Consider the following 25,701-nt stretch of genomic DNA (forward strand, 5'->3'; position numbering starts at 1 on the left):
GCATGAATCAGGCCTTCATGGTTGAATTGCTGCAAAGAAACCACTACTAAAAGACACCAACAAGAAGAAGAGACTTGCTTGGGCCAAGAAACACGAGCAATGGACATTAGACATTAGACAGGGGGAAATCTGCCTTTTGGTCTGCAGTCCAAATGTGAGATGTTTGGTTTCAACCACTGTGTCTTTGTGAGAAGCTGTGTGGGTGAACGGATGATCTCCACATGTGTATTTCCCACCATAAAGCATGGATGAAGAGGTGTGGTGGTGTGGGGGTGAACGGATGATCTCCACATGTGTATTTCCCACCATAAAGCATGGATGAGGAGGCGTGGTGGTGTGGGGGTGCTTTGCTAGTGACACTGCCTGTGATTTATTTAGAATTCAAGGCACACTAAACCAGCATAAAGCATGGATGAAGAGGTGTGGTGGTGTAGGGGTGCTTTGCTAGTGACACTGCCTGTGTTTTATTTAGAATTCAAGGCACACTAAACCAGCATAAAGCATGGATGAAGAGGTGTGGTGGTGTGGGGTGGCTTTGCTAGTGACAGTGCCTGTGATTTATTTAGAATTCAAGGCACACTAAACCAGCATAAAGCATGGATGAAGAGGTGTGGTGGTGTGGGGGGGCTTTGCTAGTGACACTGCCTGTGATTTATTTATAATTCAAGGCATACTAAACCAGCATAAAGCATGGATGAAGAGGTGTGGTGGTGTGTGGGTGCTTTGCTATGACACTGCCTGTGATTTATTTAGAATTCAAGGCACACTAAACCAGCATAAAGCATGGATGAAGAGGTGATGGTGTGTGGGGGTGAATGGATGATCTCTGCCTGTGATTTATTTATAATTCAAGTCACACTAAACCAGCATAAAGCATGGATGAAGAGGTGTGGTGGTGTGGGGGTGCTTTGCTAGTGACACTGCCTGTGATTTATTTAGAATTCAAGGCACACTAAACCAGCATGGCTACCACAGCATTCTGCAGCGATACGCCGTCCCATCTGGTTCGGGCTAGTGGGACTATAATTTTAGTTTTTCAACAGGACAATGACCCAACACACCTCCAGGCTGTGTAAGGGCTATTTTGCCAAGAAGTAGAGTGATAGAGTGCTGTATCAGATGACCTGACCTCCACAATCCACCGACTTCAACCAAATTGAGATGGGATGAGTCGGACCGCATAGTGAAGGAAAAGCAGCCAACAAGTGCTCAGCATATGTGGGAACTCCTTCAAGACTGTTGGAAAAGCATTCCAGGTGAAGCTGGTTGAGAGAATGCCAAGAATGTGCAAAGCGGTCATCAAGGCAAAAGGTGGCTATTTGAATAATTCCAAATATAAAATTTATTTGAACACTTTTTGGTTATATCATGATTCCATTTGTGTTATTTCATACTTTTTAAATCTTCAATATTATTCTACAATGTAGAAAATAGTAAGAATAAATAAAAACCCTTGAATGAGTAGGTGTTCTAAAACTTTTGACTGATAGTGTATTTATAAATATGCAAAGTTATATATATATTTTTTAAACGACATAAATGGTAAATTCAAATCACCTTCCAAATGCTCCACGATGAATAAAGAATTCAACAGTGTGACTTCCTGGTCTGATGAGTCACTCACCTCAGTGTTCTCTTACTCAACAGTGTGACTTCCAATGTGATATTGTACCCCATAGGCCCGCCCCCAGCCCCGCCCCCAGCCCCGCCCCTAGCTCGATTGTCTATTGTTTGTAATCTATGTATGCTTGTGTTCCCTCATGTGCTTTATGTATTGATTTGATATAAAAAATAAAAAACTTTTTTTTTTTAAACAGTGTGACTTCCTGGTCTGATGAATCATTCACCTCAGTGTTCTCTTAAGTACAGAGTCTCTTTAGATGTGTGTCTTCAGGCCTTCTGGTCCTCTGTTGGCTGTTTCATTCAATTCATTTATTTAACCTTTAATTAACTAGGCAAGTCAGTTAGTATCAAATTGTTATTTACAATGACGACCTACCAAAGGCACAAGGCCTCCTGCGGGGACGGGGGCCTGGGAGTAAAACAATATAAAAATAAATACAATATATATACAATAAAAAACACACATCACAACAAGAGAGAGACAACACTACATAAAGAGAGACCTAAGACAACAACATAGCCAGGCAGCAGCACATGACAACACAGCATGGTGGCAATACAACATAACAACAACATGGTAGCAGCACAAAACATGGTACAAACATTATTGGGCCCAGTCAACAGCACAAAGGGCAAGAAGGTAGAGACAACAATACATCATGCAAAGCAGCCACAACTGTCAGGAAGACGATACATGATAAGAGTGTCCATGATTAGAGTGTACATGATTAGAGTGTACATGATTAGAGTGTCCATGATTAGAGTGTACATGATTAGAGTGTACATGATTAGAGTGTACATGATTAGAGTGTACATGATTAGAGTGTACATGATTAGAGTGTACATGATTAGAGTGTCCATGATAAGAGTGTACATGATTAGAGTGTACATGATTAGAGTGTCCATGATAAGAGTGTACATGATTAGAGTGTCCATGATAAGAGTGTACATGATTAGAGTATACACGATAAGAGTGTCCATGATAAGAGTGTCCATGATAAGAGTGTACATGATTAGAGTGTCCATGATAAGAGTGTACATGATTAGAGTATACACGATAAGAGTGTCCATGATAAGAGTGTCCATGATAAGAGTGTCCATGATATGAGTGTACATGATAAGAGTGTACATGATAAGAGTGTACATGACAAGAGTGTCCATGATAAGAGTGTACATGATAAGAGTGTCCATGATTAGAGTGTACATGATAAGAGTGTCCATGATAAGAGTGTACATGATTAGAGTGTACATGATTAGAGTGTACATGATAAGAGTGTCCATGATAAGAGTGTACATGATTAGAGTGTCCATGATAAGAGTGTCCATGATAAGAGTGTACATGATTAGTGTCCATGATAAGAGTGTCCATGATAAGAGTGTCCATGATAAGAGTGTACATGATTAGAGTGTACATGATAAGAGTGTCCATGATAAGAGTGTCCATGATAAGAGTGTCCATGAGAAGAGTGTACATGAGAAGAGTGTACATGATAAGAGTGTCCATGATTAGAGTGTACATGATACGAGTGTCCATGATAAGAGTGTCCATGATTAGAGTGTACATGATTAGAGTGTACATGATAAGAGTGTACATGATACGAGTGTCCATGATTAGAGTGTACATGATACGAGTGTCCATGATAAGAGTGTCCATGATTAGAGTGTACATGATAAGAGTGTCCATGATAAGAGTGTCCATGATAAGAGTGTCCATGATAAGCGTGTACATGATAAAAGTGTCCATGATAAGAGTGTCAGTATAGTTGCCCTGGTTGTTTCAGTATAGTTGTCTCAGTATAGTTGTCCTGGTTGTGTCAGTATAGTTAACCTGGTTATGCTATAGGCTGTAGTCTTGTTCATTTAGCAGACTAGATATGATTATAAGTCCTGTGCCATTGTTTTATATTATATGATTTTATAGAAAGAAGAATATAATTGAATTTAGAATTAAATAACAATAATATTTGTCTTATTCCAGAGTGAGTGCACATATGAAGTGTCTATGTAGACCATAAAAGTGATAATTTGAAATAATTATTTAGCAATTTTAGTTGTGAATGATACAAACCTTAGTAAAGCCAATACCAAAGAATAGAGTTCCAGACAGTTGTAGAATGTATGCCAAGACACATTGTAAGAGCTTTAAAGAGAGAGGGAGTGGGAGAGAGAACAGGCAGAACCTGATATGTAAATGAGCAGAGCAAATGAAAGTAACTTTTGACGACCTGATGATCATTCAGACTGTGTTTCTATTGAGAGATAAAAGGTAAGACAACGATTGTTATGTGTATTCATATAGTTGATGATATTGTTATGTGTATTCATATAGTTGATGATATTGTTGTGTGTATTCATATAGTTGATGATATTGTTATGTGTATTCATATAGTTGATGATATTGTTGTGTGTATTCATATAGTTGATGATATTGTTATGTGTATTCATATAGTTGGTGATATTGTTATGTGTATTGTGAGCGGACCAAGTTCCTTGAAGTTGCTCTAAAGCGGACAGGTGGAATAAACGAGTCAGGAACAGGTTTTCTTAATTGAACAAAGTTCTGTATTGAGGTATTTCTTTCTTCTTAATCACTTCAACACAATCAAGGATTATTTCCCAAGAAAAACACACATCTTCTTCTTCACAAGAACAAGGTACATAAGGAGAGTATCTTTAAACTGTGACACAAATCACAGGTGTGTCACTGCCTTAACGATCCGTCCGTGGAGAGGTCCCTTCGTGTGGTGGTCCGGATCCGTGGTGGCCATTCCCCAGAGGTAGTTTGGTCCCTTCGGGTAGTGGTCCAGATCCGTGGTGGCCATTCCCCAGAGGTAGTTTGGTCCCTTTGGGTGGTGGTCCGGATCCGTGGTGGCCATTCCCCAGAGGTAGTTTGGTCCCTTCGGGTAGTGGTCCAGATCCGTGGTGGCCATTCCCCAGAGGTAGTTTGGTCCCTTTGGGTGGTGGTCCGGATCCGTGGTGGCCATTCCCCAGAGGTAGTTTGGTCCCTTTGGGTGGTGGTCCGGATCCGTGGTGGCCATTCCCCAGAGGTAGTTTGGTCCCTTCGGGTGGTGGTCCGGATCCGTGGTGGGCATTCCCCAGAGGTAGTTTGGTCCCTTCGGGTGGTGGTCCGGATCCGTGGTGGCCATTCCCCAGAGGTAGTTTAGTCCCTTCGGGTGGTGGTCCGGATCCGTGGTGGCCATTCCCCAGAGGTAGTTTAGTCCCTTCGGGTGGTGGTCCGGATCCGTGATGGCCATTCCCCAGAGGTAGTTTAGTCCCTTCGGGTAGTGGTCCAGATCCGTGGTGGCCATTCCCCAGAGGTAGTTTAGTCCCTTAGGGTAGTGGTCCGGATCCGTGGTGGCCATTCCCCAGAGGTAGTTTAGTCCCTTCGGGTGGTGGTCCGGATCCGTGGTGGCCATTCCCCAGAGGTAGTTTAGTCCCTTCGGGTGGTGGTCCGGATCGATGGTGGCCGTTCCCCAGAGGTAGTTTGGTCCCTTCGGGTGGTGGTCCGGATCCATGGTGGCCATTCCCCAGAGGTAGTTTGGTCCCTTCGGGTGGTGGTCAGGATCCGTGGTGGCCATTCCTCAGAGGTAGTTTGGTCCCTTCGGGTGGTGGTCCGGATCCGTGGTGGCCATTCCCCAGAGGTAGTTTAGTCCCTTCGGGTGGTGGTCCGGATCGATGGTGGCCGTTCCCCAGAGGTAGTTTGGTCCCTTCGGGTGGTGGTCCGGATCCATGGTGGCCATTCCCCAGAGGTAGTTTGGTCCCTTCGGGTGGTGGTCAGGATCCGTGGTGGCCATTCCCCAGAGGTAGTTTAGTCCTTTCGGGTGGTGGTCCGGATCCATGGTGGCCATTCCCCAGAGGTAGTTTGGTCCCTTCGGGTAGTGGTCCGGATCCGTGGTGGCCATTTCCCAGAGGTAGTTTGGTCCCTTCGGGTAGTGGTCCGGATCCGTGGTGGCCATTCCCCAGAGGTAGTTTGGTCCCTTCGGGTGGTGGTCCGGATCCATGGTGGCCATTCCCCAGAGGTAGTTTGGTCCCTTCGGGTGGTGGTCAGGATCCGTGGTGGCCATTCCCCAGAGGTAGTTTAGTCCTTTCGGGTGGTGGTCCGGATCCATGGTGGCCATTCCCCAGAGGTAGTTTGATCCCTTCGGGTAGTGGTCCGGATCCGTGGTGGCCATTTCCCAGAGGTAGTTTGGTCCCTTCGGGTAGTGGTCCGGATCCGTGGTGGCCATTCCCCAGAGGTAGTTTGGTCCCTTCGGTTGGTGGTCCGGATCCGTGGTGGCCATTCCCCAGAGGTAGTTTGTTCCTTTCCTCTCCCTTGGAGAAGAAAACACTCTTTTTTTTCTCTCCCCTCTGCCAGTTCCCTCCTCTCTTTTGTAGGGGGAAGAGAATAGCTCATTAGTACCGTCAGCTGTGCTTAACTGCCTCTGATCACCTTGACTCACATGCCGGTCTGGGCTACTGTCCGTGGGAGCAGCCTGCCCTCTGGTGGTCCTTCCACAGTAATCATATAGTTGATGATATTGTTATGTGTATTCATATAGTTGATGATATTGTTAAGTGTATAAATATAGTTGATGATATTGTTATGTGTATTCATATAGTTGATGATATTGTTATGTGTATTCATATAGTTGATGATATTGTTGTGTGTATGAAAGACTTCAGGAGAAATAGTTGGAAGGACCCCGTGGAGAGGCCAGTACCAGGTTCATCTGACCACCCCCACTGTGGTAAAGGTTGCTGAGAGAGATACCTGGACACATCTGTCGCACTGCAGTTCCTGATCCAGAAGAAGATGGGGTCTCACCAGGTCTGGTGGTGCAGTGTGGCCCTCCTCTGCGTTAGCACAGGAGTGCTAATAAGAAAAGTAGGTTGTCCTACAGAGGGTGGGATAAGTCCCGAGCCAAAGGGGCCAATGCAGGCCCAGAGTAGTGGCCCAGAAGTAAATGGTAATAACAGGAGAAGTCCTAAGACAAAAGGACCAATGCAGGCCTGTAGTAGTGGCCCAGAAGTAGATGGTAATGACAGAAGGAGTCCTGAGCCAAAGGGACCCATGCAGGCCTGTAGTAGTGGCCCAGAAGTAGATGGTAATGACAGATGGAGTCCTGAGCCAAAAGGACCAATGCAGGCCTGTAGTAGTGGCCCAGAAGTAGATGGTAATGACAGATGGAGTCCTGAGCCAAAAGGACTAATGCAGGCCTGTAGTAGTGGCCCAGAAGTAGATGGTAATGACAGATGGAGTCCTGAGCCAAAAGGACCAATGCAGGCCTGTAGTAGTGGTCCAGACGTAGATGGTAATGGCAGATGGAGTCCTGAGCCAAAAGGACCAACGCAGGCCTGTAGTAGTGGCACAGAAGTAGATGGTAATGACAGAAGAAGTCCTGAGCCAAAGGAACCAACGCAGGCCTGTAGTAGTGGCCCAGAAGTAGATGGTAATGACAGAAGAAGTCCTGAGCCAAAGGAACCAACGCAGGCCTGTAGTAGTGGCCCAGAAGTAGATGGTAATGACAGAAGAAGTCCTGAGCCAAAGGAACCAACGCAGGCCTGTAGTAGTGGCCCAGAAATAGATGGTAATGACAGAAGAAGTCCTGAGCCAAAGGAACCAACGCAGGCCCAGAGTAGTGGCCCAGAAGTAGATGGTCATGACAGAAGAAGTCCTGAGCCAAAGGGACCAACACAGGCCTGTAGTAGTGGCCCAGAAGTAGATGGTAATAACAGAATGAGTCCTGAGCATAAAGGACTAACACAGGCCTCTAATAGTGGCCCAGAAGTAGATGGTAATGACAGAAGGAGTCCTGAGCCAAAGGGACCAAGAAGTAATGGCCCAGAAGTAGATGGTCATCGTAGAAGGACAGCCCTGCTGGAACCTCACAAACAGGGGGACAATTTGTTCTTATCTAGAGCAGAAATGGTTGCCAACATGCCCTCCAAAGAAAAAGACTGTTGGGTGTGTGGGATGGGTCCGGTTAAGGTAGGGGCAGGCTTGCCCCTTATGGGAGTCCCAATAGGAATGAACTTTACTATAGCATTGGCAGGAAAAATACCTTTTTATACTATGACCAACAATGTTAAGGTATATAATCAACCCAATGTATCCTATTACTTGAGGCCTGGTAATGTCTCAATGCCGCCCATTTCAGTGTCTGGGGTGATGACAGCCCCTTGGTGTATTAGAGGATATGGAGATCATGATTTGGGTGAATTGAAATGTAATTGTACTATGAATCTTAATGGATCAAATGCTTGCAATTTAACCGTAATACAGGAGAATGGTCAGGCTGATAAGGAACCTTTTAAAATGTGGGTTGACAAACATAGTACAACTCTGAGAGGAGCCCCACATGGCATCTATTGGCTGTGTGGTAAGATGGCTTACTATAGCCTGCCCTCGAACTGGGGAGGTACTTGTACTGTTGGGTTTGTGGTGACAGCTATGAGAACCGTTCCAAATGATCAGAGGGATCTGATGGCTCTGTTTAGAGACTACAAACTTCCTGGAATGAGGCGAGATAACGTCACTCACGCTCAGACACCTGCCTCCAGGTTCTTTGGTGTGTTTTTCTCTGGGTATGGAGTTGTATGTGCCCTAGACCAAATCCATGACATCTCTAGAAACATAGAGAACATTGGCAATGCAAGTAGAAATTCCCTGGAACAATTGAATGGGGAACTAAAAGAAATGCTAAAGTTATCTCTGCAAAACAGAGAGGCTCTTGACTATCTTCTGGCAGGTCAAGGGGGCACTTGTGCAATCATTGGGGATGAATGTTGTATTTTTGTTCTCCCAGATCACTCTTCTAATGTGACTGATCTTGCAGAATACATTGCCACTGCGGCTTAGAAAAATCCCCCCAAACCAGAGTGGATGCTTGCAACTTGGTTGGAATCCATGTTTGGAAGTTGGGTTGCAGCGGTGGCTGGGCTGCAGCATGTGTTTTATCCTTGGTTTGCCTGATTATTATTAACTGTCGGGCTGTATCACCGCCTGGTACGGCAACTGCTCTGCCCACAACCGTAAGGCTCTCCAGAGGGTAGTGAGGTCTGCACAACGCATCACCAGGGGCAAACTACCTGCCCTCCAGGACACCTACACCACCCGATGTCACAGGAAGGCCATAAAGATCATCAAGGACAACAACCACCCGAGCCACTGCCTGTTCACCCCGCTATCATCCTGAAGGCGAAGTCAGTACAGGTGCATCAAAGCTGGGACCGAGAGACTGAAAAACAGCTTCTATCTCAAGGCCATCAGACTGTTAAACAGCCACCACTAACATTGAGAGGCTGCTGCCAACACACTGACTCAACTCCAGCCACTTTAAAAGGGAATTGATGGAAATTGATGTAAAATATATCACTAGCCACTTAAACAATGCTCCTTAATATAATGTTTACATACCCTTCATTACTCATCTCATGTGTATACGTGTATACGTATATACTGTACTCTATATCATCTACTGCATCTTTTATGTAATACATGTATCACTAGCCACTTTAAACTATGCCACTTTGTTTACATACCCTACATTACTCATCTCATATGTATATACTGTACTCGATACCATCTACTGCATCTTGCCTATGCCGCTCTGTACCATCACTCATTCATATATCTTTATGTACATATTCTTTATCCCTTTACACTTGTGTGTATAAGGTAGTAGTTTTGGAATTGTTAGTTAGATTGCTCTTTGGTTATTACTGCATTGTCGGAACTAGAAGCACAAGCATTTCGCAACACTCGCATTAACATCTGCTAACCATGTGTATGTGACAAATAAATTTGATATTGTCCTGCCAATAGCCCTGCTAATAGACAATTATATTGCTCTGCTAATAGCCCTGCTAATAGGCAAGTCTATTGGTCTGCTAATAGACAATTCTATTGTTCTGCTAACAGCCCTGCTAATATACAATTATATTGTTCTGCTAATAGCCCTGCTAATAGACAATTATATTGTCCTGCCAATAGCCCTGCTAATAGACAATTATATTATTCTGCTAATAGCCCTCCTAATAGGCAAGTCTATTGTTCTGCTAATAGGCCGACTCTTTTCTCTGTATATATCAATGATGTTGCTCTTGCTGCGGGCGATTCCCTGATCCACCTCTACGCAGACGACACCATTCTATATACTTTCGGCCCGTCATTGGACACTGTGCTATCTAACCTCCAAACGAGCTTCAATGCCATACAGCACTCCTTCCGTGGCCTCCAACTGCTCTTAAACGCGAGTAAAACCAAATGCATGCTTTTCAACCGATCGCTGCCTGCACCCGCATGCCCGACTAGCATCACCACCCTGGATGGTTCCGACCTTGAATATGTGGACATCTATAAGTACCTAGGTGTCTGGCTAGACTGCAAACTCTCCTTCCAGACTCACATCAAACATCTCCAATCGAAAATCAAATCAAGAGTCGGCTTTCTATTCCGCAACAAAGCCTCCTTCACTCACGCCGCCAAGCTTACCCTAGTAAAACTGACTATCCTACCGATCCTCGATTTCGGCGATGTCATCTACAAAATGGCTTCCAACACTCTACTCAGCAAACTGGATGCAGTCTATCATAGTGCCATCCGTTTTGTCACCAAAGCACCTTATACCACCCACCACTGCGACTTGTATGCTCTAGTCGGCTGGCCCTCGCTACATATTCGTCGCCAGACCCACTGGCTCCAGGTCATCTACAAGTCCATGCTAGGTAAAGCTCCGCCTTATCTCAGTTCACTGGTCACGATGGCAACACCCATCCGTAGCACACGCTCCAGCAGGTGTATCTCACTGATCATCCCTAAAGCCAACACCTCATTTGGCCGCCTTTCGTTCCAGTACTCTTCTGCCTGTGACTGGAACGAACTGCAAAATCGCTGAAGTTGGAGACTTTTATCTCCTCACCAACTTCAAACATCAGCTATCCGAGCAGCTAACCGATCGCTGCAGCTGTACATAGTCTATTGGTAAATAGCCCACCCATTTTCACCTACCTCATCCCCATACTGTTTTTATACTGTTTTTTTTATTTATTTATTTACTTTTCTGCTCTTTTGCACACCAATATCTCTACCTGTACATGACCATCTGATCATTTATCACCCCAGTGTTAATCTGCAAAATTGTATTATTCGCCTACCTCCTCATGCCTTTTGCACACATTGTATATAGACTGCCCATTTTTTTTCTACTGTGTTATTGACTTGTTAATTGCTTACTCCATGTGTAACTCTGTGTTGTCTGTTCACACTGCTATGCTTTATCTTGGCCAGGTCGCAGTTGCAAATGAGAACTTGTTCTCAACTAGCCTACCTGGTTAAATAAAGGTGAAATAAAAAAATAAAAAAATAAAAAGACAATTCGATTGTTCTGCTAACAGCCCTGCTAATATACAATTATATTGTTCTGCTAATAGCCCTGCTAATAGACAAGTATATTGTTCTGGTAATAGCCCTGCTAATAGACAAGTATATTGTTCTGCTAATAGCCCTGCTAATAGACACGTCTATTGTTCTGCTAATATACAAGTCTATTGTTATGCTAATAGACAATTATATTGTTCTGCTAACAGCCCTGCTAATATACAATTATATTGTTCTGCTAATAGCCCTGCTAATAGACAATTATATTGTTCTGCCAATAGCCCTGCTAATAGCCAAGTCTATTGTTCTGCTAATAGCCCTGCTAATAGCCATGTCAGTCTATTGTTCTGCTAACAGCCCTGCTAATAGACAAGTCTATTGTTATGCTAATATGCAATTATATTGTTCTGCCAATAGCCCTGCTAATAGACATACTGTAGTAAACACAGCCTACAGTACATACTGTAGTAAACATAGCATACAGTACATACTGTAGTAAACACAGCCTACAGTACATACTGTAGTAAACATAGCATACAGTACATACTGTAGTAAACACAGCCTACAGTACATACTGGAGTAAACACAGCCTACAGTACATACTGTAGTAAACACAGCCTACAGTACATACTGTAGTAAACACAGCCTACAGTGCATACTGTAGTGAGCACAGCCTACAGTACATACTGTAGTAAACACAGCCTACAGTGCATAGTGTAGTGAGCACAGCCTACAGTGCATACTGTAGTGAGCACAGCCTACAGTGCATACTGTAGTGAGCACAGCCTACAGTGCATACTGCAGTGAGCACAGCCTACAGTGCATACTGTAGTGAGCACAGCCTACAGTACATACTATAGTGAGCACAGCCTACAGTACATACTATAGTGAGCACAGCCTACAGTACATACTGTAGTGAGCACAGCCTACAGTACATACTGTAGTGAGCACAGCCTACAGTACATACTGTAGTGAGCACGGCCTACAGTACATACTGTAGTGAGCACAGCCTACAGTACATACTATAGTGAGCACAGCCTACAGTACATACTGTAGTGAGCACAGCCTACAGTACATACTGTAGTGAGCACAGCCTACAGTACATACTATAGTGAGCACAGCCTACAGTACATACTGTAGTAAACACAGCCTACAGTACATACTGTAGTGAGCACAGCCTACAGTACATACTGTAGTGAGCACAGCCTACAGTACATACTAGTAGGCTGTGTTTAGGCTGTGTTTAGTGAGCACATATATATATATATAAACTGGAGGGACTTATGGAAAGGGTCAGTAAGACATGTTATATATATATATATATATAAACTGGAGTGGACTTATGGAAAGGTTCAGTAAGACATGTTATATATATGTATATAAACTGGAGTGGACTTATGGAAAGGCTCAGTAAGACATGTTATATATATATATATGTAAGAAGCAGACTCCCAATCCAAAGGTTGCGTGTTCAATTGTAGCTAGAAAGTTTTTTGTAGTATTTTTTAAAGCTTTTCCAAACCTTAATGCTAATCTTAACCATTCGTAATTAACGCCTAAACGTACATTAAGTGTTAGTTTCACGTTAGCCGGGTTTGTCTGTGTAACGGTTTTCTTCCGATGAATAACCAAAATGCAGCGTGGTTATTTTGATACATGTTTAATAAAAGAATAAACACGAACAATACAAAACAACAAACGTACCGTGAAAACCTAAACAGACTATTTTTTTAATTATTTTTTTTAGAAAAAATAATTTATTACATTCAATACCATTCATTCTTTACAACTCATAATTTTCATTCATACTTCAATAATGGTATTTGAATTTAACTAAACAAGAAACCCCAAACAAAACATCAGGGGAGCATCTTCCCTCCCCGTCATCCTACAAACTACCTTTCCCTATCTCCCCGTCCCTAATCTATCCCCTTACAAATCTAAATGACACCCAGCCCTACACCCCCCTTCCACCTCTCCCGGGCAGCATGCTGCCCCCACTTCCTCTCCTCCCTCTTCAAATCTCCTTCCACCCTCCTCACTATCCCTTCCACCCCCCAATCTCTCCCTGTCTTCACCATGTTCTGCCTTGCTTCCCACAGCCCCCGTTTAAAGAGACTCATGAGAAGCCAGAGCAGAAACCTGTCCCTATCCGTCCCTCTCGCTCTCCCTACACCTCTCTCTAACCTGGCCCACGTCAATACAAAAAATCCCCCCTTACCAAACCTAACAACACCCGTGCCCTAGCCCATACTACTCCGGCAAAGGCACAGTCCCAAAAGACATGGCGCACAGTCTCCTCCCTGCCACAAGAGGATCTTGGACAGGTGGGGGATTGCACCAAACTATACCGGTACATGATGGAACGTACCGGCAAGCACTTATGGAGGCTCAACCAATTCAGGTCCATGAGCCTGTTGTCCAGACCCCGCGCCTGCACTCCCTCCCAGACCACTTCCGAGATGCCCACTACAGGCGTCGGACTCCCTGCCTTTCTGACCTCCTCGTACAGGTGCCTGTGATCTAAACCTACTCAGGCAACTTCAACCTCAGTACAGGTGCCTGTGATCTAAACCTACTCAGGCAACTTCAACCTCAGTACAGGTGCCTGTGATCTAAACCTACTCAGGCAACTTCAACCTCAGGGTGCGCACGCAGCCACTTGGCCACATGACCAAAGTGCCACGGCAGCTGTTTCGCCCGAGGACCCGTGTTAGACCACACCATTACGCTTCTCGCTTGATACGAGAAGAACACCCGCAGGAGGTAACCGGACGGGTGTTTCACTGGATGAGCAAGCTCCGTTAACAAGAAAGAAACAAAAATTGCGTCCAGTTTGAGGGGGAAATGTGGTACCCCCCTACCTCCCTCCCCGATGGGACAGAGCATGCGTACCCTGGCGACCCACTCGCACCTGCCACTCCACATGAACTGAAACACAAGCCTCACTAGAGGCCTCCTCAGACTAGCCGTCAATGGGTAGATGTATGCCAAATACAAAAGAGACGGCAACACATCCACCTTTAGGACCAGGACTTTGCCCATAAAAGACAAATACCTAGCCTTCCACATTGCTAGCTTCCTCTGTACCACTGCGATACGCATGTTCCAGTTTAGCGTCGCTGAGCCGGAGGTCTCAAAATGGACCCCGAGAATCCTCAGGGCCCCCTCACAGAGAGATAACCCCCCAGGCACATCCGTTCTACCGCGCCATCTTCCGAAAAACTTGACTGAAGACTTTGCATGGTTCAGAACTGCTCCCGACGCTCGGGTGAAATCCCCAAAGATGGCAAGGGACCTTGTCAGGCACGAGTCCTTGCACAACAGCAAGGAAGTGTCGTCGGCGTACTGCGTCATCTTAACACGCAGCCCACCACTTCCAGGGATCAGCAAACCTTCCACCCCTGTGTCTGCCCTAATGGCAGCCCCCAGAGGCTCCATGTACAGAACGAAGAGGAGAGCCGAGAGTGGGCACCCTGCCTGACCCCAGACGAGAGGTCAAAACGTCACCCAAGTGACTATTTACACTAACTCGGCACCCCGCTCCGACATATAATGTACGAATCCATCCTATGAACTTCTCCACAAATCCTAATCGACCTAACACTCTGAATAAAAGGATCTATTCACGCGATCAAAGGCTTTCGCCTGATCTAGCGCTGCTACCATTAAAGGCAGTCCTCTATCTTCAACCCAAGCGATGGAGTCCCTGATTAACTGTAGGTTCCATCTAATAGAGCGGCCCTCTACCCCGCACGTCTGATCCTCATGGACGACGTAGGGAAGGCCTTGCGCAACCGGTCTGCTAAAACCTTTGCAAGTAGCTTGTAATCTACACACAGCATGGTCAACGGCCGCCAGTTGCCAAGGTCTGTTACTTCCCCTTCTTATATAAAAGTGACAGCACACCAACAGCCATTGATCCCCCGGGACCCCCGTCTCAAGGATGGCCTTCAAGACTTCGAGGACCACTGGTCCAAGTATACCCCAATACTTGAGATAAAACTCAGCCGGCAGCCCATCCATCCCAGGCACCTTCCCTTTTCCCATCCTCCTAAGAGCGCTCTCAACCTCTTCTAGTGAAATCTGGGCCTCCATCACTTCTCTAATGTCCTCCGGCAACCACCTGGACAAGTGTTCTAAAAACACATTTCCCTGCTCTACATCTATTTCCCTTTCCTTAAATAAACCCTGACCATATCCTCTGGTTCTCTACCTATACTACCATTTTCTTCCCTAACGCCATGCATTACCTTCCTACTCTGTCTGGCCCTAACCGACTTAAAGAACATAGCAGAACAAGTCTCATTGTGTTCTAGAAAGCCACTATGCGCACGCTCCAGGAAAGCTCGAGCCTTCCGCTCCTGCAACTCCCTGAGCTGCGCCTTTAGGGTTGCGGATCTCTCCCAGTCAAACGACCCGCCGAGGTTGCCTGCCTCGTACTCGAGTTCAATTAACCTTTGGATACGATCCACCTCCCTCCTCTCCTCCCTTTTTTCCCTCTTGCAATACCCTATTATAAAAGCCCTAATCCTCACCTTAACTAATTCCCACCACTCTAACACCCCCTCGCACCTTGAAGCCTCCAAAAGAAACCAAAAAACCCGTCAACAAAAGCCTGCTCCTCCAGCACATCCCGATCTAACTTCCAGTACCCACTACCAAAGAGGCAGACTGGCGACCCCACCTGCAGAAGCACCCCGTCGTGATCCGAAAAGAAAACAGGCAACAGCCGCCCAGACAACTTACGCAAAGACCTGAGTACAAAAATATAGTCGAGCCTCCGCCCACCCCCCTGGAGTTGCGCCATGTAGGACCGGCCATTTTCGGAGTAGTGTGCAGGCCACCATCAACCAGACCATGGCAAGCCATTAGCCTGGTGATGGCGCCTGCACTGCTATCCCCCTATTCCTAAATCTATATTAAAATCCCCCGATCACTAATTTCCTATTTGTGACACACAGGGGCGTCAGACAGTCCACCATCTCCCTCCTGTCTGCCACCACCTGTGGCCCATACACCACCACTAATCTAAATTTACAATCCCTTATCGTGACATCCACCCCTATAACCCTCCCCTGCATCACCACAAAAGAACCCTCCACTTTTACCTCCCTGTGCCCACAAAAAATCCCTACCCCCAATGAGTGCACCCCCCAATACCCCAAACCGACTCCCCTTTGTCCCACTCCTTCTTAAACCTACTAACATCCCCTCCATCCTCAGGTGAACCTCCTGTAAAAACTAAAATCAAACCCCACACCCTCCAAATAACTAAAAACCGCCCTCCTCTTAACATAATCCCTTAAACCCCTTACATTTAAACTAACGAAAGTAAAATTAGACCCCATGAAAGAATAAAATAAAAACATGTAATACACTCAAATACTAAACCCAGACAGAAAAAAACAAAAACAGGAGACTCACCCGATGCTCCCCTGCTCCATATCTACCGGTGATAACACCATCCGTACTCCCGACATCCCCCACTCTTCCTCCATCTCACCAACCCAGGATGCAGGAATAGTGTTTGGCTCCGGGGTGCCCTGCAGCAACTCTCTACCCCCACACTCCTCCCTCTCCCCAGCGCTGCAGCTGTTTTGGAAAAAATAGGGGAGGCTGAGTCCCCAAACAAAAAACTCCCCACCTCCTCCTGCACCCAGTCCTGAGACTTGTTAGGTGTGTCCCCACCCAACAAAAGTTGAGGGCCTGGGGAAACCAGCAGCAACCCAGAGGTTTCTCCCACCCCCATCACTCTCTTGACCATCCCCTCCCTCTCATTGTCGGCCAATCGCACCCTCCTCTTCATTCTCTTCTTTGGTGATGGCGGCAGTGGAGAGATACCACCCTCCACCCCCGCCAGTTCCTCCACCATACCCCTCATCTCTTCCACCAGGGCAATTTCCCCCCACTCCACTTGCTCTTCCACCATCTCCTTCTCCACCACTCCTCCCTCGCTTTCTTCTCTCTCATGCTCCTCCACTCGCTTGCCTTCTTCCGCCGCTTTTTCTGGTTCTCCTACTCCTGTGTCTTCTGTTTCCTTCTCTCTTCCATCCGCCACTTCTTGCTCCTCCTCCTTCCTTGCGACCCTCCCCTCTGGACCTGTACTCTAGTCATGAGGCATTCTTCCTTCACCTCCTCTTCTTCCCCCATCCCCCGCTCCTGCTCCCCCCCAGCCACAGACGCGTATGACCTCTGACGAGCCGGACACCCCCGCCACAGGTGTGATAACGAGCCACACCGATGGCACGCCTTAGGCTCGTCACAATCCTTCGCCTCGTGCTCCCCAGATCGACAAAATCTGCATTTTCTTGCGCTGCACGAGGCGAAGATGTGGCCATAGGCCATACAGCGCCTGCAAAATGGAGGCTGACGTGCATAAAACAATGTCCCCCTGTCAGCCCCCAGGGAGAACATAGCAGGAGGATGGAGGTAGCCACCACGTCCCTTTGGGTCCTCCCTGAGTAGGGCCTGGAAGCCTCCCATTCCAAAACCCAAGGGAGTCTTTGAGGTGCCTTGCTGAGGAGACGTTATCCATGTATCTCCCCAGAAAGGCCCTCACCTCTTCGTCCTTAAAGTATGGGTTGTATATGTTGACAGTTACAACCCTAAAGTTGTTCCTCGCCAGGCTTGTTATTTCATAGTGGCTCATCGGCCTCTCACTTCCCACTGCTCTTGCCCTTCTCAGGATATCATCATGTTTCTCCTCTGTATGTAGTGCCACGTCGTATGCTCCCTCCAACGAGTTGCCTTGGAAACAAAACACGTCCTTCACCGTCAGCTTTAGAATCACCATCAATATTATCCTTCCAAAAGTTTCCCGTCCTAAAGGCTCCAACTCCTTTTCCTTCCAAGCAAACTGAATCGTGTTGGCCAGCCCAATCCCAGGGACCGACCGTGTTGATGTATTTAGCACCATCTCCGCAAGGAGAATGGGGCACCCGGCTCACGTTCTCTTCTCTTCCAAAACAAGGAAAAAATAAAAAACCAACGTGACTGAGCCTATTTTTTTTTTATTTTTATAAAAATAATTTATTATCTTCAATACCATTCATTCTTTACAACTCATAATATACATACATACACAAATAATGGTATTTTAAATAAACTAATTAAACTAAAACATAAACCACAAACAAAACCTCAGGGGAGCATCTTCCCTCCCCGTTACCCTACAAAATACATCTCCCCGTCCCTAATCTATCCTCTTACAAATCTAAATGACACCCAGCCCTAAACCCCCCTTCCACCTCTCCCGAGCAGCATGCTGCCCCCACTTCCTCTCCTCCCTCTTCATCCTCCCCCTCAAATCTCCTTCCACCCTCCTCACTATCCCTTCCACCCCCCAATCTTTCCCTGTCTTCACCATGTTCTGCCTTGCTTCCCACAGCCCCGTTTAAAGAGACTCATGAGAAGCCAGAGCAGAAACCTGTCCCTATCCGTCCCTCTCGCTCTCCCTACACCCCTCTCTAACCTGGCCCACGTCAATACAAAATCCCCTTTACCAAACCTAACAACACCCGTGCCTAGCCCATACTACTCCGGCAAAGGCACAGTCCCAAAGACATGGCGCACAGTCTCCTCCCTGCCACAAGAGGATCTTAGACAGGTGGGGGATTGCACCAAATTATACCGGTACAAGATGGAACGTGCCGGCAAACACTTATGAAGGCTCAACCAATTCAGGTCCTTGAGCCTGTTATCCAGACCCCGCGCCTGCACTCCCTCCCAGACCACTTCCGAGATGCCCACTACAGGCGCCGGACTCCTGCCTTTCTGACCTCCTCGTACAGGTGCCTGTGATCTAAACCTACTCGGGCAACTTCAACCTCAGGGTGCGCACGCAGCCACTTGGCCGCATGACCAAAGTGCCACGGCAGCTGTTCCGCCCGAGGACCCGTGTTAGACCACACCATTATGCTTCTCGCCTGATACGAGAAAAAACACCCGCAGGAGGTAACCGGACGGGTGTATCACTGGCTGAGCAAGCTCCGTTAACAAGAAGGAAACAAAAATTGAGTCCAGCTTGAGGGGGAAATGTGGTACCCCCTACCTCCCTCCCCGATGGGACAGATCATGCGTGCCCTGGCGACCCACTCGCACCTGCCACTCCACATAACTGAAACACAAGCCTCACTAGAGGCCTCCTCAGACAAGCCGGCAATGGGTAGATGTATGCCAAATACAAAAGAGACGGCAACACATCCACCTTTAGGACCAGGACTTTGCCCATAAAAGACAAATACCTAGCTTCCACATTGCTAGCTTCCTCTGTACCACTGCGTACGCATGTTCCAGTTTAGCGTCGCTGAGCCGGAGGTCTCAAAATGGACCCGAGAATCCTCAGGGCCCCCTCACAGAGAGATAACCCCCAGGCACATCCGTTCTACCGCGCCATCTTCCGAAAAACTTGACTGAAGACTTTGCATGGTTCAGAACTGCTCCCGACGCTCGGGTGAAATCCCCAAAGATGGCAAGGGACCTTGTCAGGCACGAGTCCTTGCACAGCAGCAAGGAAATGTCGTCGGCATACTGCGTCATCTTAACACGCAGCCCACCACTTCCAGGGATCAACAAGCCTTCCATCCCTGTGTCTGCCCTAATGGCAGCCCCCAGAGGCTCCATGTACAGAACGAAGAGGAGAGCCGAGAGTGGGCACCCTGCCTGACCCCAGACGAGAGGTCAAAAACGTCACCCAAGTGACTATTTACACTAACTCGGCACCCCGCTCCGACATATAATGTACGAATCCATCCTATAAACTTCTCCCCAAATCCTAATCGACCTAACACTCTGAATAAAAGGATCTATTCACGCGATCAAGGCTTTCGCCTGATCTAGCGCTGCTACCATTAAAGGCAGTCCTCTATCTTCAACCCAAGCGATGGAGTCCCTGATTAACTGTAGGTTCCATCTAATAGAGCGGCCCTCTACCCCGCACGTCTGATCCTCATGAACGACGTAGGGAAGGCCTTGCGCAACCGGTCTGCTAAAACCTTTGCAAGTAGCTTGTAATCTACACAGCATGGTCAACGGCCGCCAGTTGCCAAGGTCTGTTACTTCCCCCTTCTTATATAAAAGTGACAGCACACCAACAGCCATTGATCCCCCGGGACCCCGTCTCAAGGATGGCCTTCAAGACTTCGAGGACCACTGGTCCAAGTATACCCCAAACTTGAGATAAAACTCAGCCGGCAGCCCATCCATCCCAGGCACCTTCCCTTTTCCCATCCTCCTAAGAGCGCTCTCAACCTCTTCTAGTGAAATCTGGGCCTCCATCACTTCTCTAATGTCCTCCGGCAACCACCTGGACAAGTGTTCTAAAAACACATTTCCCTGCTCTACATCTATTTCCCTTTCCTTAAATAAACCTTGGAAATTATCAGTTGTCACCCTGACCATATCCTCTGGTTCTCTAACTATACTACCATTTTCTTCCCTAACACCATGCATTACCTTCCTACTCTGTCTGGCCCTAACCGACTTAAAGAACATAGCAGAACAAGTCTCATTGTGTTCTAGAAAGCCACTATGCGCACGCTCCAGGAAAGCTCGAGCCTTCCGCTCCTGCAACTCCCTGAGCTGCGCCTTTAGGGTGCGGATCTCTCCCAGTCAAACGACCCGCCGAGGTTGCCTGCCTCGTACTCGAGTTCAATTAACCTTTGGATACGATCCACCTGCCTCCTCTCCTCCCTTTTTTCCCTCTTGCAATACCCTATTATAAAAGCCCTAATCCTCACCTTAACTAATTCCCACCACTCTAACACCCCTCGCACATTGAAGCCTCCAAAAGAAACCAAAAACCCGTCAACAAAAGCCTGCTCCTCCAGCACATCCCGATCTAGCTTCCAGTACCCCCTACCAAAGAGGCAGACTGGCGACCCCACCTGCAGGAAGCACCCCGTCGTGATCCGAAAAGAAAACAGGCAACAGCCGCCCAGACAACTTACCCAAAGACCTGGGTACAAAAATATAGTCGAGCCTCCGCCCAACCCCCTGGAGTTGCGCCATGTAGGACCGGCCATTTTCGGAGTAGTGTGCAGGCCACCATCAACCAGACCATGGCAAGCCATTAGCCTGGCATGGCGCCTGCACTGCTATCCCCCTATTCCTAAATCTATATTAAAATCCCCCTATCACTAATTTCCTATTTGTGACACACAGGGCGTCAGACAGTCCACCATCTCCCTCTGTCTGCCACCACCTGTGGCCCATACACCACCACTAATCTAAATTTACAATCCCTTATCGTGACATCCACCCCTATAACCCTCCCCTGCATCACCACAAAAGAACCCTCCACTTTTACCTCCCTGTGCCCACACAAAATCCCTACCCCCAATGAGTGCACCCCCAATACCCCAAACCGACTCCCCTTTGTCCCACTCCTTCTTAAACCTACTAACATCCCCTCCATCCCTCAGGTGAACCTCCTGTAAAAAACTAAAATCAAACCCCACACCCTCCAAATAACTAAAAACCGCCCTCCTCTTAACATAATCCCTTAAACCCCTTACATTTAAACTAACGAAAGTAAAATTAGACCCCATGAAAAATAAAATAAAAACATGTAATACACTCAAATACTAAACCCAGACAGAAAAAAACAAAAACAGGAGACTCACCCGATGCTCCCCTGCTCCATATCTACCGGTGAGAACACCATCCGTAACTCCCGACATCCCCCACTCTTCCTCCATCACACCAACCCAGGATGCAGGAATAGTGTTTGGCTCCGGAGTGCCCTGCAGCAACTCTCTACCCCCACAATCCTCCCTCTCCCCAGCGCTGCAGCTGTTTTGGAAAAAATTGGGGAGGCTGAGTCCCCAAACAAAAAACTCCCCACCTCCTCCTGCACCCAGTCCTGAGACTTGTTATGTGTGTCCCCACCCAACAAAGTTGAGGGCCTGGGGAAACCAGCAGCAACCCAGAGGTTTCTCCCACCCCCATCACTCTCTTGACCATCCCTTCCCTCTCATTGTCGGCCAATCGCACCCTCCTCTTCATTCTCTTCTTTGGTGATGGCGGCAGTGGAGAGATACCACCCTCCCCCCCGCCAGTTCCTCCACCATACCCCTCATCTCTTCCACCAGGGCAATTTCCCCCAGTCCACTTGCTCTTCCACCATCTCCTTCTCCACCACTCCTCCCTCGCTTTCTTCTCTCTCATGCTCCTCCACTCGCTTGCCTTCTTCCGCCGCTTTTTCTGGTTCTCCTACTCCCGTGTCTTCTGTTTCCTTCTCTCTTCCATCCGCCACTTCTTGGCTCCTCCTCCTTCCTTGCGACCCTCCCCTCTGGACCTGTACTCTAGTCATGAGGCATTCTTCCTTCACCTCCTCTTCTTCCCCCATCCCCCGCTCCTGCTCCCCCAGCCACAGACGCGTATGACCTCTGACGGCCGGACACCCCCGCCACAGGTGTGATAACGAGCCACACCCATGGCACGCCTCTTAGGCTCGTCACAATCCTTCGCCTCGTGCTCCCCAGATCCACAAAATCTGCATTTTCTTGCACTGCACGAGGCGAAGATGTGGCCATAGGCCATACAGCGCCTGCAAAATGGAGGCTGACGTGCATAAAACAATGTCCCCCTGTCAGCCCCCAGGAGAACATAGCAGGAGGATGGAGGTAGCCACCACGTCCTCTTGGGTCCTCCTGAGTAGGGCCTGGAAGCCTCCCATTCCAAAACCCAAGGGAGTCTTTGAGGTGCCTTGCTGAGGAGACGTTATCCATGTATCTCCCCAGAAAGGCCCTCACCTCTTCGTCCTTAAAGTATGGGTTGTATATGTTGACAGTTACAACCCTAAAGTTGTTCCTCGCCAGGCTTGTTATTTCATAGTGGCTCATCGGCCTCTCACTTCCCACTGCTCTTGCCCTTCTCAGGATATCATCATGTTTCTCCTCTGTATGTAGTGCCCGTCGTATGCTCCCTCCAACGAGTTGCCTTGGAAACAAAACACGTCCTTCACCGTCAGCTTTAGAATCACCATCAATATTATCCTTCCAAAGTTTCCCGTCCTAAAGGCTCAAACTCCTTTTCCTTCCAAGCAAACCGAATCGTGTTGGCCAGCCCAATCCCAGGGACCGACCGTGTTGATGTATTTAGCACCATCTCCGCAAGGAGAATGGGGCACCCGACTCACGTTCTCTTCTCTTCCAAAACAAGGAAAAAAAAAAAAACCAACGTGACTGAGCCTATCTGGTGCAAACAAACACAGAGACAGGAACAATCACCCACAAAACACTCAAAGAATATGGCTGCCTAAATATGGTTCCCAATCAGAGACAACGATAAACACCTGCCTCTGATTGAGAACCACTTCAGGCAACCATAGACTTTTCTAGACAACCCCACTATACCACAATCCCATGACCTACAAAAACCCCAAGACAAAACCACCACATAATAAACCCATGTCACACCCTGGCCTGACCAAAATAATAAAGAAAATACAAAATACTAAGACCAGGGCGTGACAGTCTGACAGCTAAAATATGGCAACACCTGGTGTAATTAAACATGATGGTGTAATTCTGCTACTGCAGTTACACCACCTGGTGTTATTACAACATCAAGCCATGGTATGATTCTGTTACTGCAGAAACACCACAGGGTGTTATTAAAACATCAAACCATGGGGTAATTCTGCTACTGTAGTTACACCACCTGGTATTATTAAAACATCAAGCCATGGGGTAATTCTGCTACTGTAGTTACACCACCTGGTGTAATTAAAACATCAAGCCATGGGGTAATTCTGCTACTGTAGTTACACCACCTGATATTATTAAAACATCATGGTGTAATTCTGCTACTGCAGTTACACCACCTGGTATTATTAAAACATCATGGTGTAATTCTGCTACTGTAGTTACACCACCTGGTATTATTAAAACATCATGGTGTAATTCTGCTACTGTAGTTACACCACCTGGTATTATTAAAACATCATGTTGTAATTCTGCTACTGTAGTTACACCACCTGGTATTATTAAAACATCAAGACATGGGGTAATTCTGCTACTGTAGTTACACCACCTGGTATTATTAAAACATCATGTTGTAATTCTGCTACTGCAGTTACACCACCTGGTATTATTAAAACATCAAGCCATGGGGTAATTCTGCTACTGTAGTTACACCACCTGGTATTATTAAAACATCATGGGGTAATTCTTCTACTGCAGTTACACCACCTGATATTATTAAAACATCAAGCCATGTTGTAATTCTGCTACTGTAGTTACACCACCTGGTGTTATTAAAACATCATGGTGTAATTCTGCTACTGCAGTTACACCACCCGGTATTATTAAAACATCATGTTGTAATTCTGCTACTGTAGTTACACCACCTGATATTATTAAAACATCATGGTGTAATTCTGCTACTGCAGTTACACCACCTGGTATTATTAAAACATCATGTTGTAATTCTGCTACTGCAGTTACACCACCTGGTATTATTAAAATCATGGTGTAATTCTGCTACTATTAAAACATCATTCTTGCTACTGTACCACCTGGTTGTAATTCTGCTACTGCAGTTACATCATGTTGTAATTCACCTGGTATTATTAAAACATCATGGTGTAATTCTGCTACTGTAGTTACACCACCTGGTATTATTAAAACATCATGTTGTAATTCTGCTACTGCAGTTACACCACCTGGTATTATTAAAACATCATGGTGTAATTCTGCTACTGTAGTTACACCACCTGGTATTATTAAAACATCATGGGGTAATTCTGCTACTGTAGTTACACCACCTGGTATTATTAAAACATCATGTTGTAATTCTGCTAATGCAGTTACACCACCTGGTATTATTAAAACATCATGTTGTAATTCTGCTAATGCAGTTACACCACAGGGTTGGTGTTTTATTTGGAGATTGGATTGTTATTTTTACAACTATTTATAAGGAAAATGCAGACACATTTTATACGTTAAAATCATGTTGGAAAACAGTGAAAGCATCATGTTTTGTTGTTGCCATATAAAACTTGGAATTGTCCTCGGACAATTATAGAGGGTCAACCCAACTGTGGTAAAGTGGAGGGGGATTTTTTAACAGTGGTATTGATCCTACGTCACAGAGAAGAAGAAGAACAATTCATTGAGTTACTGGAGACAAGCTGGAACACATAATACTATTAAACCAGCTATAATGTTACCATACCCTACATTACTCATCTCATATATATATATATACTGTTAAACCAGCTATAATGTTACCATACCCTACATTACTCATCTCATATATATATATACTGTTAAACCAGCTATAATGTTGCCATACCCTACATTACTAATCTCATATATATATATATACTGTTAAACCAGCTATAATGTTGCCATACCCTACATTACTAATCTCATATATATATATATACTATTAAACCAGCTATAATGTTACCATACCCTACATTACTCATCTCATATATATATATACTGTTAAACCAGCTATAATGTTACCCTACATTACTCTTCTCATATATATATACTGTTAAACCAGCTATAATGTTACCCTACATTACTCATCTCATATATATATATATATATACTGTTAAATCAGCTATAATGTTACCCTACATTACTCTTCTCATATGTATTTACTGTTAAACCAGCTATAATGTTAACATACCCTACATTACTCATCTATATGTATATATATGTATATACTGTTAAACCAGCTATAATGTTACCATACCCTAC

The 25,701-nt window shown here is 46.2% G+C and overlaps 1 protein-coding gene across 1 annotated transcript; it reads right to left on the reverse strand.

The window, feature by feature from the left end:
* Positions 1-16,999: 16,999 nt before the first annotated feature.
* Positions 17,000-22,525, reverse strand: LOC135568970 (DNA-binding protein HEXBP-like). Its single transcript, XM_065015748.1, has 3 exons — positions 22,314-22,525; positions 21,607-21,775; positions 17,000-17,500 (listed from the first exon to the last, which is right to left on the reverse strand). The coding sequence occupies exons 1-3, from the start codon at positions 22,523-22,525 to the stop codon at positions 17,000-17,002; spliced, it is 882 nt and encodes a 293-aa protein (XP_064871820.1).
* Positions 22,526-25,701: the final 3,176 nt, after the last annotated feature.

This window comes from Oncorhynchus nerka, unplaced genomic scaffold (genome assembly GCF_034236695.1).
Source record: "Oncorhynchus nerka isolate Pitt River unplaced genomic scaffold, Oner_Uvic_2.0 unplaced_scaffold_1289, whole genome shotgun sequence".
Classification (NCBI taxonomy): domain Eukaryota; kingdom Metazoa; phylum Chordata; class Actinopteri; order Salmoniformes; family Salmonidae; genus Oncorhynchus; species Oncorhynchus nerka.

Coding starts and splice junctions, on each gene's coding strand:
- LOC135568970 (XM_065015748.1), bottom strand. CDS start 22,525: ATGGCCTATGGCCACATCTTCGCCTCGTGCAGTGCAAGAAAATGCAGA. Junction 21,776..22,313: donor GGATGGGGGAAGAAGAGGAG/GTGAAGGAAGAA, acceptor TTTCCAAAACAG/CTGCAGCGCTGGGGAGAGGG. Junction 17,501..21,606: donor ATGGAGCAGGGGAGCATCGG/GTGAGTCTCCTG, acceptor ACGTCTCCTCAG/CAAGGCACCTCAAAGACTCC.